General features: G+C 45.7%; 1 protein-coding gene across 1 annotated transcript in view; it reads left to right on the top strand.

Annotated features, from left to right (window-relative positions):
* Nucleotides 1-4,230: 4,230 nt before the first annotated feature.
* Nucleotides 4,231-15,328, top strand: part of LOC121047591 (atrial natriuretic peptide receptor 1) — a 98,893-nt gene continuing 87,795 nt past the window's right edge. Inside the window, exons 1-2 of the mRNA XM_042292002.1 lie at nt 4,231-4,271; nt 4,319-4,767. Coding sequence (XP_042147936.1) covers nt 4,231-4,271; nt 4,319-4,767 — 490 coding nt within the window. The remainder of the gene's footprint in view (nt 4,272-4,318; nt 4,768-15,328) is intronic.

The raw sequence follows: 15,328 nt of genomic DNA, 5'->3' as shown, positions 1-15,328 counted from the left end.
AATAAAAAAACGAACAGAACAACGAAGTCTCTAAACAGAGCTTCACTTTGATTACGCTTGGTGGCAAGGTGGGACGAAGAGAAATGCTTGCCGTGAGTGGATAAAGAAGCTTCGAGAAAAATAAGTGCAAATTAAATCATTGCTAAGCTCTACTACAAAGGCACTGAGTAGACATTAAACCCTCGCAATGGTTGCAGTCTAAATTTAGTGAAAATAATAAAAATTTAATGGTTTTGGTTTTTTGCAATGCGCTAATACAAGGAGTTTCAAATCAGGTCCACACCATGTCATAGGAATACGGTGGGTCGTTCAATGGTTCAGGTGAAGATAGTCATCTGCTCACCGATATACGTATGTGAATGTGAACACTTCCGAGAAAAATATAATTAGTTATAGAGGAACAAGTAACCATATTCGAGAGGGTCATACTCTATTAAAGCATATTGATTATAATCTACATCTTCAGGGGTTTCAACTTTGACTTCTATTTTACTTCTATTGTCATATTCCCTATATTTGTGAACAATCACGAGCCATTTGATACGGTGTGGGTGGGGGGTAATTTCGGCAGGAGCACCATAAAATACGGAGATAATTACGGCGATAATGCTAGGTGAAGAGAAGGGAGAGAAGGGAGATCATAAAAAAATCTATTTTTGTGATGCTGCTTTATTCTCGTAAAATAATTTTTATAAATTATAGATGTGTTCATATCTTGAAGTCTTGCGCACCCAAATAATTTTGGCTGTCCATGAACGATGTTTTACTTCGCTTCATTTCAGGACCAAATCTGTGTTCCACAGCAGGTCTGTAAAAACAAATGAGGACTCTAAACAAAATGACAATCGAAAGGCATTTAGAGCGTGTTCAAGGTTCGCCAGCATTCCGGTGGTGCTTATATATTGCTAATAAACCAGTCCCGTAACTATATGAAAATGACCTCGTCTTCCATCTTTACGAGCAGTTAAAATCATTCAAAACGTAAAGGATAAAGTACGTTGCCTATGAAAGATGTTTATTTTTTTTTTATTTTCTATGCCGGGCAGCTTTTATCGCGCACTTGTTCTCAAATATTTCGAGCGTGCGGGCGATGTTTTGAACGTATAAGCAACGTCTTCGCTCAGAGTAAAAAAATACAGCAGTACTTATTAAAAATCGGATTGTATACATGACCTTTCATTTATGCTGATCGTGCATGCACAGGGAGTTAGTTGTCCAGTGTTACTGTGTAGTTTTTGCCTGCTATCTCGGCTTTCTAGACCTCCCTCTTTCGTTGGGCACGTATATCTCCCATGCTGAAAAGCGCCAACGTTTTGTTCATGCGAACAGTGTCCGACAGTGCACATAAATACATTTGCGAAGCCGTTTGTAACTAACCAATTATTTCATCTGCCTGACTGAGAAATATGTTCAAAGCTACCTTGTACGTACAAATTATTCGCAATATTTGCTCTTATAATGGAGCGCAGGGCGAAAATGCACTCACTTTTTCTCATAGAAATGCATTGCAGGAAGTCAATTTTCGACTGGTTGCTGGCTGCTTCAAATCGCCACAGCTCACTAGGCCGTTTGAACCTCTAGAGTACATTATAATAACTCTATGAATCTATGTCATCTAAGTGTCCTTAGCTATCGCAAATTAAAATTGAGCATCGTCATTTATTTAATGAAAAAAAACGACAAAACAGCGCGACAGCTAGTAACTCTTTGTGGTTGAAAATAGGGTGCACGTGTTGTTTAGATCATGATCATGCAGAAAGATGTAAGAAACGAATGCGCCGCTCAACTCTGTTTTGCTCGGATAGAGTGTGACCGCTCGGACGGCAGACTCTCGGCGCTTGGCGTACGGATTATGTCGATCGTTCCGCTAGTCGCACTCTTCCACCATCATTTTGAATGAGCGTGTTTGAAACAGCACGTATACCATATTTTCAGTCATCGAGAGTTACTCTGATGCAATTATCAGGTTTGTTTCTTGCGACCACCACCAGGGTATTATTTCCGGCTTCTGGTTGGTCACATTTGAATTTCCGAAGACGCCCTGGAACACGCCCAGCCCGCTTTCGGCCAATGGCGCCTCCTCATTTGTCTCCTATACTTCCCAACGAATGACACAACTCTCTACATATACGGCTCTGGACAAGAGAACACAATGGTGGCATCTATCGGGTAGCCCTGGAACACTTGCAGTTTTCGTATATCTGCTTGCGTCTTTTTTTTTTTTTTTTTTGCGCATCATTTGGTTTCTTTTTGCAAAACCTTTATCAATGTTATAAACAACCACTTTTTAAAAAAAAAAGAAAATACTGTGTACATTTGATCTCGCAAATAGAGCAAAGCCTTCACTCTAGTTAAATGCAGTTCCAGGAGCGTGCCACTCTGTTCTCTCCTCGTCAGAGATCACAAAAACTCGTTTCTAAAGACTCATTCATACGGTTGCGTTTGACTGCGTTGAGCCTGCTTGCGTCGAGTTGTTGCTATGGCGACATTTAGGACGAGCCAATAAGGAGTCGCTGTGCTGCACGACGCAACGCAGCGCAAAGCAGTCGAGGCGGCTGCGTGAGCCTAAAGTACCACCGACCACTGAAGCAGAGATGTCAACATTACTTTTTAAAAGTCAATGAATTACATTGCTAATTACTTTTCTGAAAACTACAAAATGTAATTAAATTACATTACAAATTACCGCAGACTAAAGGTAATGACATTACATAACAATTACTTTCCAAAAGTAATGAAATTACTTTGACATTACTTTTAAGTACCTTGAGGCAGTAATTCGTGCTCATCTCATTTGCCCTATATGTACCAAAACTTAGACCTTCCTGTTTACACCGCAACAGCCTTATGCGCCTCAAAGTGAACCATACTGAGCAGTCGTTTTGCTGGCGCACATGACATAAGAGTTAAATATGGCGAATACCTTTTTTAGATGTCACTGAAAGACAGCCGACTCACCGGTTTCGCTGTTCATTCAAAGGTGAAGGTCTTTACTAAAAGGGTGACATATTTCCGTTTTTTTTTTATTTAGACGAAGTTATAATCCGTGTCAGTCTGTTAAGTGGAGACATGGTAGCTTGTTCTTGCAAGCAGTCGTCACATCAAACGTTTTCCTTCCGCCTCGGACGCAGTATAATCCTATCGTCCCAAGCGCACTAGTTGACGTATTTTCGGTCATTCCTCTCAAAAAGTACTGTTCCCAAACACCCGAAGAACCCAATTCTTTGCGCATCGTCACACAAAGGAACTTAAGTGCTAAGCAGAAGTTTCGCTAGTTGAGGAAAGTAATGACGTGAGATTCCTAAATTGTGTACTCTCCCAAGAAACGGGTGGCGATATTAGCTTGTAGGCTTATTCCCGAAAACACTTCCCAAGGGATGGCAGCGAGGCATAGCACGAGCGGCACCTGCTTTGCTCGAAGACGCACGAAACGTTTTGGGATCCTGATAAGACATTTTTAATTAACTATTAATTCCGGTCGCTCGTTGTTCATAATGGTTGAAGCTTGCGGTTTGACCTTGCCTGACGAGAGAACAAGAAAGCAGGGGATCTGCTTGTACTGTCCTCTCAGGTTTGAAAATGTGTTGACCTCACTGGGTAATGTGCCCCTCACCTTCTAGCCTATAAGCCGTTCATCCTTAAGCTGACAGTACGGTGGAAGCTGCGTGCTCGTTGGAACACGTTTATCTTTCGCCACGTAACCTTGCTCTCGTTCATACCCACGCGCAGAGGAAGGGACGGGTCAGATGACGAAAGGGGGGTGTTTCATTGGTTCTGGTTAGCTCGCTGCTTCCACCGTACTGTCAGCTTAGGGAAGAACGAAGAACAGTATCGTCATGATAACGTGACGCCGTGAGTATGTCTTGCCTGGAGTTCCTAAGCCGTGGCCTTCCAGCGATGTCCACATGTAAGCTTTCTATTTTGCCTTTCCAGCCCGCTTTTGTGCGTCTGTTTAGTTCTTCGTACGAGGCTTTGCAATTCAGGTGGCCGTTGCTTATTTTCTCTGTCTCACAATATTTCAGCATGCAAATTAATTTTTTTTCTTTTTTTTCTAAATTTTTAACTTTCTAATTTGGGACTAAAGTAATTTCAAAACTAATGAGCAATTTTTGTCGAAATCACTGCCTGAAAGTAATTCATTACATTACTGAATACCAGCCTAGAGGAGTAATTAATTACATTACTCATTACAACAAAAAGTAACTTAATTACTGTAATTTCATTACAGTAATGTCATTACTGCCATCTCTGCACTGTAGTCCTAAGCAAACGCAAGTGTGTGAAGGGGCTTTAACCCTTCTCTCCAAAATCACCGCAGAACATGCTTGGAGCACCGCGCAGGTGCCCTGGCAGCCGAAGTGTACTACCAGCAGGGCGCGACCGCCTTTGTGGGCCCCGGCTGCAGCGCCGCCCTGGACCACGTGGGCCGCATGGCGGCCTTCTGGAACGTGGCGGCCTACACAGCGGGCGGCCTCGACGACAGCTTCAATAGGAAGAACATCTACTCGACGCTCACACGACTCAGCTTCTCGTTGGACCGTATTAGCTCGTTTTTGGTCTCCGTTTTGCGGGAGTTCGACTGGCACCACGTGGCCATCATTGCGGACGAGAGCAGCCTTCAGGACATGCTGACCCTGAAGAGCATCGACCAGGAGATCAAGAGCACCTCCCAGTACGAGCTGTTCGCAGAGCGCTACTACATCAAGCAATTCGATTCTCCAGAAGTGATTCTCAGGCGACTCCGAACGGCTCGAGACAGGGCGAGGGGTGAGTGAGGTTCGGCTCGTCTCAGTAATTGGTTGGATGGGAACGGCAGGTTGAAGTGGATCCGAGAGTGATGGCATTTGGGAGAGAAATATTTAAGCCTTGTCTTCTATAAATCATGATGTTTAAACGCTGACATTAAGAATTAAACTTGAAAATATATTAAAAGAAACAAAAAATAAATTTGGTGAAAGAAAAGCGTCTCGCCTTCTATGTGGTATCGGCTGGCGACAGGGCGTTGGAAAGAGATTCCCAGCAGCTCTCACTTTACAGTCGATTTCTCGGGGAATGTTCCCGGTCGCTTATTAGAAAGAAGTTCGGAAAGCGGACGACCGTCCGCGTGACAGGCGGAGCAAACTTTGTGAAGGCGGTATGTGCAAACACGGTCGGTCTAACTCGCGAATGTTAAAGGCGCCACTGGAGCCCGGTCGAACGCGGAAGCTCGCAGATCCGAGGGTCCGGCTTGTCGTGTCCCTGCTGGGCTTAGTTGGATTAGGCGGCGTTTGAGCGGGGGCCCATTAGTTTGCGGAGTCTTCGGAGAAAATAGAATGCCCGCTGCAATGTTTGGATAGGAGGTGTGGGTCCAAATGAAAGGGATCTATGTGCGTCGGGCTAATTTTCAAGTTTAGTGTTTGGTGTGCTTACGCTAAGATTCTGCTACTGGAATCAATGCATTTTCAATGAGGGGCTCCGAAGTCGATTAATATAATACATATGCCTTGTTTCTTATGGAAAATTAGCTTTTCTCTCTTTTTTTTTTTAACAGCCTTCATCTGGTTTGTATTAGAAAGTATCTGCTAAGCTTTTCGACAGAAAACAATGTATATATGAATATAAATCACGCTATAAAGATGCAACAGAGCTTGACTGCTTCGTTTTCAAAAGGCACTAGAGAGATTCAATCGTGATCACCTTTTTATGTCCCAAACTGCCTAAACTATATCTATGCGCACCCTTCACCATCAAAAACCTAAAATTATGCGTGGCTTTTTTTCTTCTATTGAATGAACATCATTAAAAGACAATCTTAAAATTCACTTTACAAACCTCTTTACAAAATGTTCACCCAAAAAAAAAAATAATAATAATTTCACGTTGGATTTTCGCGGGTTTTGAGACGGGGGTTTCTCGCATAAAGCTATTTGGCGTAGATATGCACGGCACAATAAATGCCACGTGTGGCATTTAGACTGCTAGCGCGTACACAACATCGGCGCTTTTTAGCATTTTTCTTGGAAAGGCTATTGGCGGGCACCCTCTTTTACCGCTTCGCTTTGGGCCCGACAGCCCGGCCAGTTCACTGCACCGACAGCTTAACGAACGCGGAGAGTAGTTGATTATGTTCACGTTTCTTGCTTTGTGATAGGTGTTTCGGCGTTCTTACCGGCTAATTCAAAGACCTCATTGGCAGCGGATGAATAATACGTTGCTCGAGGATCGCCACGACTTATGTTTTTTAAGCTGTTGGAGACTATACGGGTAAAAACTGAGGGAGCGGAGGAGAATGTCGAGCGCTGATTGGAGTGATTAGTGGGTAGAGGCAAAGCTAGCTCTTTGTCTCTGCTCACTCTTCGAACGCGCTGAAACGCCAAACGCAGTCATTGGGTGTTGGGCGTTCGCGTTCGAACTTGTCCTGAACAATGAGTAGAGACAAAGGCAGCTAGCTTTGCCTTTACCCACTAATTACTCCAATCAGCGCTCGGCATTCTCCTCCTTTCCATCAGTTTCTACCTGTAGACTTATTTTAAAAACCTTTTAATTCTGAAAAAATTAATTAAAAAACGAAAAAATTTGGCATTTGTTTAATTGCGCTGACAGTGTCGAATTCTGTACTACGTTGTCTGTCATTAAACCCAGTCTTAGCGTCACGTTTATGAGAAGAAATATTATTGCGAAATTGAAAAAAAACAAAAAAAACTGCCCGCAGCGTGGCTTTTTTTTTTTTTTTACCGTAGTGTCCGGGCTATAGTACGCACCCGGTCATAATGCCTAGTCTTAGTGACTTAGTGCCTAGTCAAACTAGGCACTAGTTTGACTAGTCTTTGACTAGGCACTAGACTTAGTGCCTAGTCAAAGAGGAAAACAATATTATACACAGTGTACGTTGAAAAACGCCTGATATATTCGCTCGCAAAGACGTTTCTATCGTACATAAATGAACATTAATATACTCCATTATTCGTAAAATGTTTTACGTCGTGTAACAGTAAACGATCTAAAAACGAAAAAGAAAAACCTCGTACAGTGTATTGACTGAACGATTTACCTCCGCTAGGAGGGCGTCGCGTGTTTTGTCTTTTTCTTCTTTGCCTTACAAATAAACGCCCCGTGACAGTTGGAACGCGGGTGCGATCGAAGCCGGGTGTCTGTTGTCTGGATCTCGGTCGACGGCCACCGAGACGAAGTTATAACAACTGGAGACGAGGATGGGATGAACAAACAGCATGCCGAAGTTCCACGAGTTCCGCCCGGACGAGGAAGCGTTCGACGACTACCTAGAACGCTTCCAGATTTTTGTGCAAGTGAATGCTGTGAAACCAGAGGATGCGGCGGCAACGTTTTTGAACTTCCTCGGGACAAATGCATATCGCACTCTTAAAGAATTGCTGGTGCCCGCGCTTCCGATTTCCAAGAGCTTGTCAGAATTGACATCTGTACTCAAGAACCACTTCTCGCCGGCCAAGTCTACCATAGCGGAGCGGACGAAATTCCACCGGAGGTACCAGGAGGACGGCGAAAGTCTGGCAGACTTTGTGATTTCCCTCAAGAAGCTGGCCATGACTTGTGACTTTGGTAAATTCCTCGACACTGCTCTTGGAGACCGGTTCGTCGCTGGTTGCCTCGATGCCGAGATTCAGCGACCGCTTCTCGAGATGGATGGCAGTTCGAAATTCGGGGACGTCTACAAGGTGGCACTGGCAAGGGAACTGGCTACAGAGCAGAGTAAAGAGCTGCAGACACAGAGCGGTCCGGATACCACCGATGTGCATCGGTTGTGGGACAGGCAAGACCAGGAACAGCAGTGACAGCCAGGAACTGTCTGCTCTCGATGTGGTTCTTCTGCGCATGAACCTTGTAAAGCGAAGTGCTTCAAGTGCGGAAAAGAAGGACACATCAAAAGAATGTGCAGAGGAGAACAGACCAGGGGTAAGCCAAACAGCCGGCCTAATGTGGGTCCCGGAGACGTGTGCGTTGTGCGTTGTAACGTAGTCGCGGGGGTGCCACCGGTTACGACTACGTTGGAAATAGCAGGTCACGAGGTAGAGTTGGAGGTTGACACGGGCTCTGCGGTTACCCTTATCCCAGAAGAGGCGTATCGAAAGATTCTACCTCGAGGAGGGCTAAAACGGTGTGAGCTTAGCTTGCGTACGTACACCGGGGAAAACGTTTACGTTGTCGGTGTATCCGACGTCGAGGTAGCTAGCGGTCATGGGAAACATGTGCTGCCTTTAGTGGTGGTGAGAAACAGCAATGTGCGGCTACCAACCCTGCTTGGTAGAAACTGGCTGCAGCAAGTAAAGCTGGACTGGAGGTCAGTTTTCGCAGTTACAGCAGAAGAGAAATCTCTTGAAACATTGAAAGTGTTGTTTCCGTCGGTGTTTAAGAAAGAATCCAGAGCAATAACAGGATTCACGGCAAGCCTTGTTTTCAAGGATAATGCTCAGCCAGAGTTCTGCAAGCATCGTACCGTTCCCTTTGCATTTAGGGACGCTGTTGATTGCGAGTTGAGGAGAATGATTGACGATGGTATCTTATCTCCTGTGAAGACCAGTGACTGGGCAACTCCGCTAGTCATTGTTCCGAAGCCCGGCGGAAAGATTCGTAGCTGTGGCGATTACAATGTCTCAGTAAATCCGAACTTGCGCACGGAACACTACCCCTTGCCAATGGTGGACGAGTTGTTCGCAACGTTCACGGAATGCCGCGTGTTCACGGTTCTTGACCTGCGCGCTGCGTATTTGCAACTGAAACTTGATAGCAACGCAAGCAAAGCGCTGACAGTAAACACTCATCTCGGTCTTTTCGAGTTTTTGCGGTTGCCGTACGGCGTGTCGAGCGCTCCAGCTATTTTTCAGGCTACCATGGATAAGATTTTGCTTGGGTTGCCGAAAGTTGCATGTTACATTGACGATATGTTGATTGGACGCAGGAACCATGATGAATGTTTCGACAATGTGAAACGCGTGCTAGAACGACTTGCCAAGCATTGTGTTAGCTTGAACCTAGAAAAGAGCAAGTTTTTTGTGGGCGAAGTGAAGTACCTTGGGTATATGCTTGACAAACACGGGCTCCGGCCTTGCCCCGACAAGGTGGAAGCGGTCAAAAGCGCTCTGCCTCCTAGAAATGTACATGAGCTCCGCAGTTTTCTAGGAATGTTCAACTTCTACGCCAAGTTTCTGCCAGACTTGGCAGCATTGCTGCGGCCTCTGTATGACTTGCTAGAAAAAGGGACTGAATGGTTGTGGTCAAAGGGATGTGATGAGTGTGTGAGGAAAGCTAAAGAGCTTCTATGTAGTGCTGATGCCTTGACCTTGTACTGTCCAAGTAAGCCTGTTAGGTTGACCTGCGATGCTTCTAATTATGGTGTAGGGGCAGTCTTGGCTCATGAAGTGAGCAAGGGAGTTTACAGACCGGTTGAGTACGCTTCAAGGACATTGACGACGGCCGAACAAAACTACTCGCAAGTAGAAAAGGAAGCGCTTGCCATCGTATTCGCTGTCAAGAAGTTTCGCAAGTACCTTTTCGGTAGAAGATTCACATTGGTCACTGACCACTACCCTCTCGCCACACTTTTGAAGCAAGGGCAGAAGTCAATCGGTATGGCAACTGCACGTATTCAGAGGTGGAGACTTCTGTTAGCTGAGTACGACTTTGTGATCGTTTTTGCGAAGGGTACCAGCATTAGTCACGCCGACGCCCTTTCAAGGCTCCCCCTTCCCGCGAAAACAGAAGACTGTGACCAGGTTAACTACTTTTCGCCGCTGGATCATGTACCGATCACAAGCTGGATAGTGCAGGAAGAGACTAAAAAGGATCCCCTACTACCTCGGATCATCGAACTCACGAAACGAGGATGGCCTAAGAAAGTAGACGACCCGGACTTAATTCCCTATTTCCAGAGGAGAGAAGCGTTGTCTACCGACCAGGATTGCTTGGTATGGGGCACGAAAGTGGTCATCCCAAAAGCATTGCATGACGTCATGATCCGTCTTCTACACGAAGGGCACCCAGGAGCATCTAAAATGAAGATGCTGGCGAGACAGCATGTCTGGTGGAATGGATTAGACGCTGCCATTGAGAATCTGGTGCGAACATGCGACGTCTGTCAAGCAACGCAGAACAACTCCCCCGGTGCTCCGGTCCAACATTGGCCATTGGCTACTAGGATTTTCGAACGCGTGCACTTAGATTTCGCACAGAAAGATCAATCGAACATACTGATCCTAGTTGATGACCACTCAAAATGGCTGGAAGCCATTCTAATGTCGTCTACGACCTCTTGACGCACCATCGAAAAGCTGCAGATGATATTCTCGCAATTCGGGTTGCCAGAAGAAGTGGTCACAGACAATGAACCACAGCTGGTGTCTGAAGAATTCAGATCCTTCATGCGTGAAAATGGAATCTTGCACACGACAACTCCTCCTTACGACCCGGCATCCAATGGGCTTGCCGAACGCGCAGTTCAGACGGTGAAGAAGTCCCTTCTGAAGCAGGTGCTGGAGGAGAGGGAGCGGGGTGGAAAGAGGAGCATGCAGCTGAAGCTGTCAAACTTTTTGTTCCAGTACAGAACAACTCCCCACGTGCTAACTGGGAAGACGCCGGCAGAGCTCTTTCTTGGGCGCTTGCCACGGACACGTCTTGCCTTGTTGAAACCCGGTTCTGCTTCTTTTCGCCGAGAAAAGCAAAATGAAGCCAAGAAGAGCGTTGACACCCAACAGGCAGGGCCGAGGGAGTTCAATGTCGGAGACAATGTGTGGGTGCGAAACGTGAGAGGGGAGGAAACGGGATGGGCAAGAGGAAAGGTGACGAAGAAAATCAGTGCTCTTACATACTTGGTGCGAGTCTTCAGTAGGATTCGTTTTATACACTCTGATCACCTGAGGCCAAGATCCCAAAATGGATTTGATGCTGAACGAAGGTCGCCGGTGGAGCACGGTGAGCCGGCAGCATCCACGGATTCAGATGACTCGGACTCGGAGCCTGAGAACCATTTCAATAGTCATGACGTTGACGAACCTGGTGTGCCTGCTCCTTCTGTAAGGCACAGCACGCGAATAAGTAGGCAACCCGACAGGCTTACTTATTACCTGGTTGGTAGACCAAGTTGAAGTGTTGCTGTGGTGTGCTGCCTACCGTTTTAAAGCAGCAATAAAAACGGGCTTTTTTTCCTTTATTTTTTATTGGGATTTTTAGTCTTTGCGAATCTTCATAATCGCACGCTGTGACCCGCGTCCCGGTACCTCTATGTTAAGCAACTAGACCCGTTCTCCTCTAGAGCAGACGCCGTACCATGTCAAGATATAACGTAAAGAGATGAGAGTGAAAAAAAATAAAATACTCGCGGCTAAGATGTAACTGAAAAAAAAAGGTAAGGGAAGACCCGCTTCGAGAGAACGGCAAACGATGTCAAAAGCGCTCACCGCGGCGAGTAAAACGCCGTAATTTGTGACGGGACCGGAACGGCACGAACGTCCTTCAATGTACCGTTTTCAAAAATGTGCGCCGTCTAGTATATAGCTGCTACGAAGGTTCTCCGAGCCCGCCATTGCTTGGGCACTTAATCTGAGCATGCATTGGACACGATATAGGCTGTGTGAGCGTTCGGCACCAATTCCACACAGCTCGAAACGAAAACGTGTGCTACGTCAGCGGTCGGGCAGGACTCGAATCCAATCGCGCGCTTCGCGCCCAATGGATGGATGAATGGGTGTTCATGGCTATACCCTTGGAAACGGGCGGTAGCTTGCGCAACCTAGCATAAGTATAAAGAGACAACCATATCGGCCGGTGCAGGTATGAATGGCCCTCGTCAATGTTGCTTGACGGGGTTTTGAAAAGGGTGTACCATTCCGCCTCCCCCAGCGCGAGTTACGTATATACTTTACTGTGATGTGATTTGCCTAAGCCGCTTTTGGAGCAGCAAATGTTGCCTTTAGAGCCGCCAAAACAGTGTTTTGGAGCGGTAAACGTGACTTTTGGAGCAGCCGAAACAGTGCTTCAGAGCAGCAGAAGTGGTTATTGGAGCAGATATTCTTAGAAAAAATAAAAATATTCGTTTTAACTGTTGCACAAATAAGGGCACTTTGCTCGCCACAATAAACAAATTATGGTCAAGTTAGACCACCTGGGAGTCTTTCAACATGTAACTGAATGCCGATGACATGACCCATTTTGCAATGCTTCAGTTAAATTTACATGTATATAAACCCGCTATACAGAGATAAGAACCAAACTGCACATATTAAAATTTATTTGAACATGACCAGCTTAGTAGTAAACATCACAGCATTAGGTTGACTAGTTATATAATATAATAAATTGAACCAGTCTCCGACTGATGAAACACGTAAATATTGAAGTGCTATGCAAAACTGTATACAGGAAAGGTGCATTACGACTAGCGGGTGCTTTTCTTTTTGCTTTACGAAACTTTCTGCAAGGCTGCTGGAAGCCTCACTCTCAGAAAAAAAAGGTGTATTATTACACCCCTTGTCCCATATAATACACCCCAAAACTTCAAGTCGACGTACAGCGCCCCATAATCGAACAGGCGGCCCCAAAGTTTACGAGGGGCTTGATAGCCGTGTTGTACAACTTGTTAAGATAGCTGATGTACGTATTATTGAATACAAAAAATATTATCGGAGTTTTCTTGGCCGTACTGCAAAAGCTCCGTATTTTCTTTCAGTGGTCTTTAATACGTACTTTAGCAATTTAATAAGTTAAATCGCACCGTTATCAAGCCCCTGGTAAAATTTGGTGCCGTCTGTTCGACTATAGGGCGCTGTACGTCGAAATGAAGTTTCGGGGTGTATTATATGGGACAAAAGGGTGTAAGGTGATACCCTTTTTTTTTAGAGTGAGCTCGCTTTGCCTTCGGCAGGTAATGAATGTTCACTATCAATGTCTCCGAAGCGACATTCAGACATCCCACAAGTGTACAGTGCTATAGGCGCTGCAGAGCAACTCCGAAAAACCGCTTGCCACCGTTTTACTGGTTCCCGACGTGCCAGATGTTCGTCAATCATGTTCGCATGCACGTGAGGGCAACTTCGGCAGCTTGCAGTTGCACGTGCTTCGTTGCGCGAGCGGAGACGTCTGTTTGATCGAAACCGAAACCATGCCACTCCGCTTTGTGGCCAACTGGTTCCTCAAATTGAATGCAAAATGTAACTGTCCAGCATACAACAAAAACAGTCCAGCGGCACGTGCTTGCCAGGTCGGTAGGCAAGGTACAAGCTGAACACACACACACGCACACACACACACACACACACACACACACACACACACACACACACAACAAAAAGAACCTGAGCGCAACGATGGAAGTCATCGCGAGCCGGGGTCAAAAAGTTCTTGGAGCGCTTTGTTCAACGACTGAACTCGAGACAAACAAGCGCGCTGTGCGGGTTCAGCGTGCAGACATTGGCTTCTTTGCTTTAGCTCACTTCTCTTCCCCAACTTTTTTTCGCGGCAGATTTTTTACGTACCGGGGTCCCTCTCGAAAAGAAGCCCACCGAGAGAAACCTAGGCAATCAATACTTCGGTACTATAGGCTGACCACCTTCCTGCTAGCGAAATGCTGGACAGGCGGTGCAAAAAGGGGGGGAGAGGAAATTTTTTAACACGCACACAACGAACCGAGGCTTTATTAACAGATTTATTATCCTGTAGTGTTTGTGCACCTGCTGACTGCATTGCGGCAATTAAGCTCAAATAGCTTCCATTCCTAATGATATATATTTTAAATGCCAAACATGCTATTAAAGGTGTCGAAGTTGAAGAGATGAATAACGAATGTACCAGCACTCAGTGCATCAAATGAAACTAAGAAACAGTAAAATTTTTTTTCAGTTATTGTTTCCTCTCAACGCTTACTTTTATCAACATGGTCCTTCCCAAAATTTTAACATTACGTTCTTTTCCGACCTGCGCAAGTGTAAGTGTAACTGTCTTCACTAAAAAGAAAACAAAACAAAAAAATCGGCAGCAACCCTTTTGCATTAACACAGCAATTAGAAAATAATTACAAGATGCTATATTTAGAGTTTTAGCGAGCCATTTTCCTTACAATATTTTGCGCACGCGAACGCGCACAACGGCACGCGCACAACGGCACATGCGCGTCTGTTCTCCTGCAAGAAAGACGGTCACTTCCCGCAATGCTTGGATAGAAAATGGCGTACCATTTTGACACACACAATTATCAGCGACCTCCGCGCTTCCCCGTGCCCCGTTTTTCAGCAGTACCATGAGTTGCGGAATGAATTTTACGACAATGTAATATGCAGGACATTTTGAAGATTTTAGAATTTCTCGCAGGACGCGGGACACGAGCCCCCGATGCGGGACAGTCCTGCGAGTCGCGGGACGGGTGGTCACTCTATTCGGCGCAGCAGTCTTTGTGTTAAAGAGGAATTGTTGTCGTAGCGTATGATTTAAAGAACAGGATTGTTTATGACCTTGCGGCGGTCCTTACGTTTCAATATACAGGGTGTCACAAAAGAAAATTTACACGGTCTTTTTTACCACAAAAATAAACTAGGCATCGCCGAACGCTCATTCTCCGCCCAAAGGTAGCACTAAAGGTCACAACCAGGTGCCAAAGTTTCAGCCCGATCCGATAACTTAATCAAAAGTTATAAGTGATTTTCTGAAAATTCCAATGGGAAAATGGCGGCCGATGGAGTTTTGAAACATATGGGGCTTTATGGCACCAGAAACAGAAAACGGGCAAAAATGGGCTCCCTTTTCCCATTGAAGTTTTCAGAAAATCACTTATAACTTTTGATTAAGTTATCGGATCGGGCTGAAACTTTGGCATCTGGTTGTGACCTCTAGCTCTTCCTTTGGGCGGAGAATGGGCATTCGGCGATGCCTAGTTTATTTTTGCGGCAAAAAAGACCGTGTAAATTTTCTTTTGTGACACCCTGTAGAAGGCGCCATATCTGCAGCGACTTGGGGACGGCAACATCCGACGTCATGCGACCACGGTGACTGGTAGGTATAGGGACGAAATATAGTTTTCCCACGGCCGTTGCTTTCAGGAGCGAGTGTTTCAGCTCACAAAGTAACTTCCGCCACGCAAAAACGTGGTTTCGTTGCACAGCATGACGTCATGGCTGATACCCGGCACGCTAGCGTTGGAATTCCCGCGCACGCTTGCATCTATCGTTGCAAAATTTTGAAAAAGACGCGAGACGAGACCCATGAGACGACGAAAGCGCGAAACGAGAGACGGCGAGAAAAATTATGCAAGACCGGATGGACGATTCATGCAGGGTACTTTGTGTCGGGCGGCCGGTTGTGCCACCTAGCTCAATCATGCGCAATTACG

The sequence above is a fragment of the Ixodes scapularis genome, unplaced genomic scaffold (assembly GCF_016920785.2).
Source record: "Ixodes scapularis isolate PalLabHiFi unplaced genomic scaffold, ASM1692078v2 PGA_scaffold0__279_contigs__length_252992795, whole genome shotgun sequence".
NCBI classification, from domain to species: domain Eukaryota; kingdom Metazoa; phylum Arthropoda; class Arachnida; order Ixodida; family Ixodidae; genus Ixodes; species Ixodes scapularis.
The sequence above is the reverse complement of the archived record's forward strand: the minus strand, read 5'-3'. Positions and strand labels throughout refer to the sequence as shown.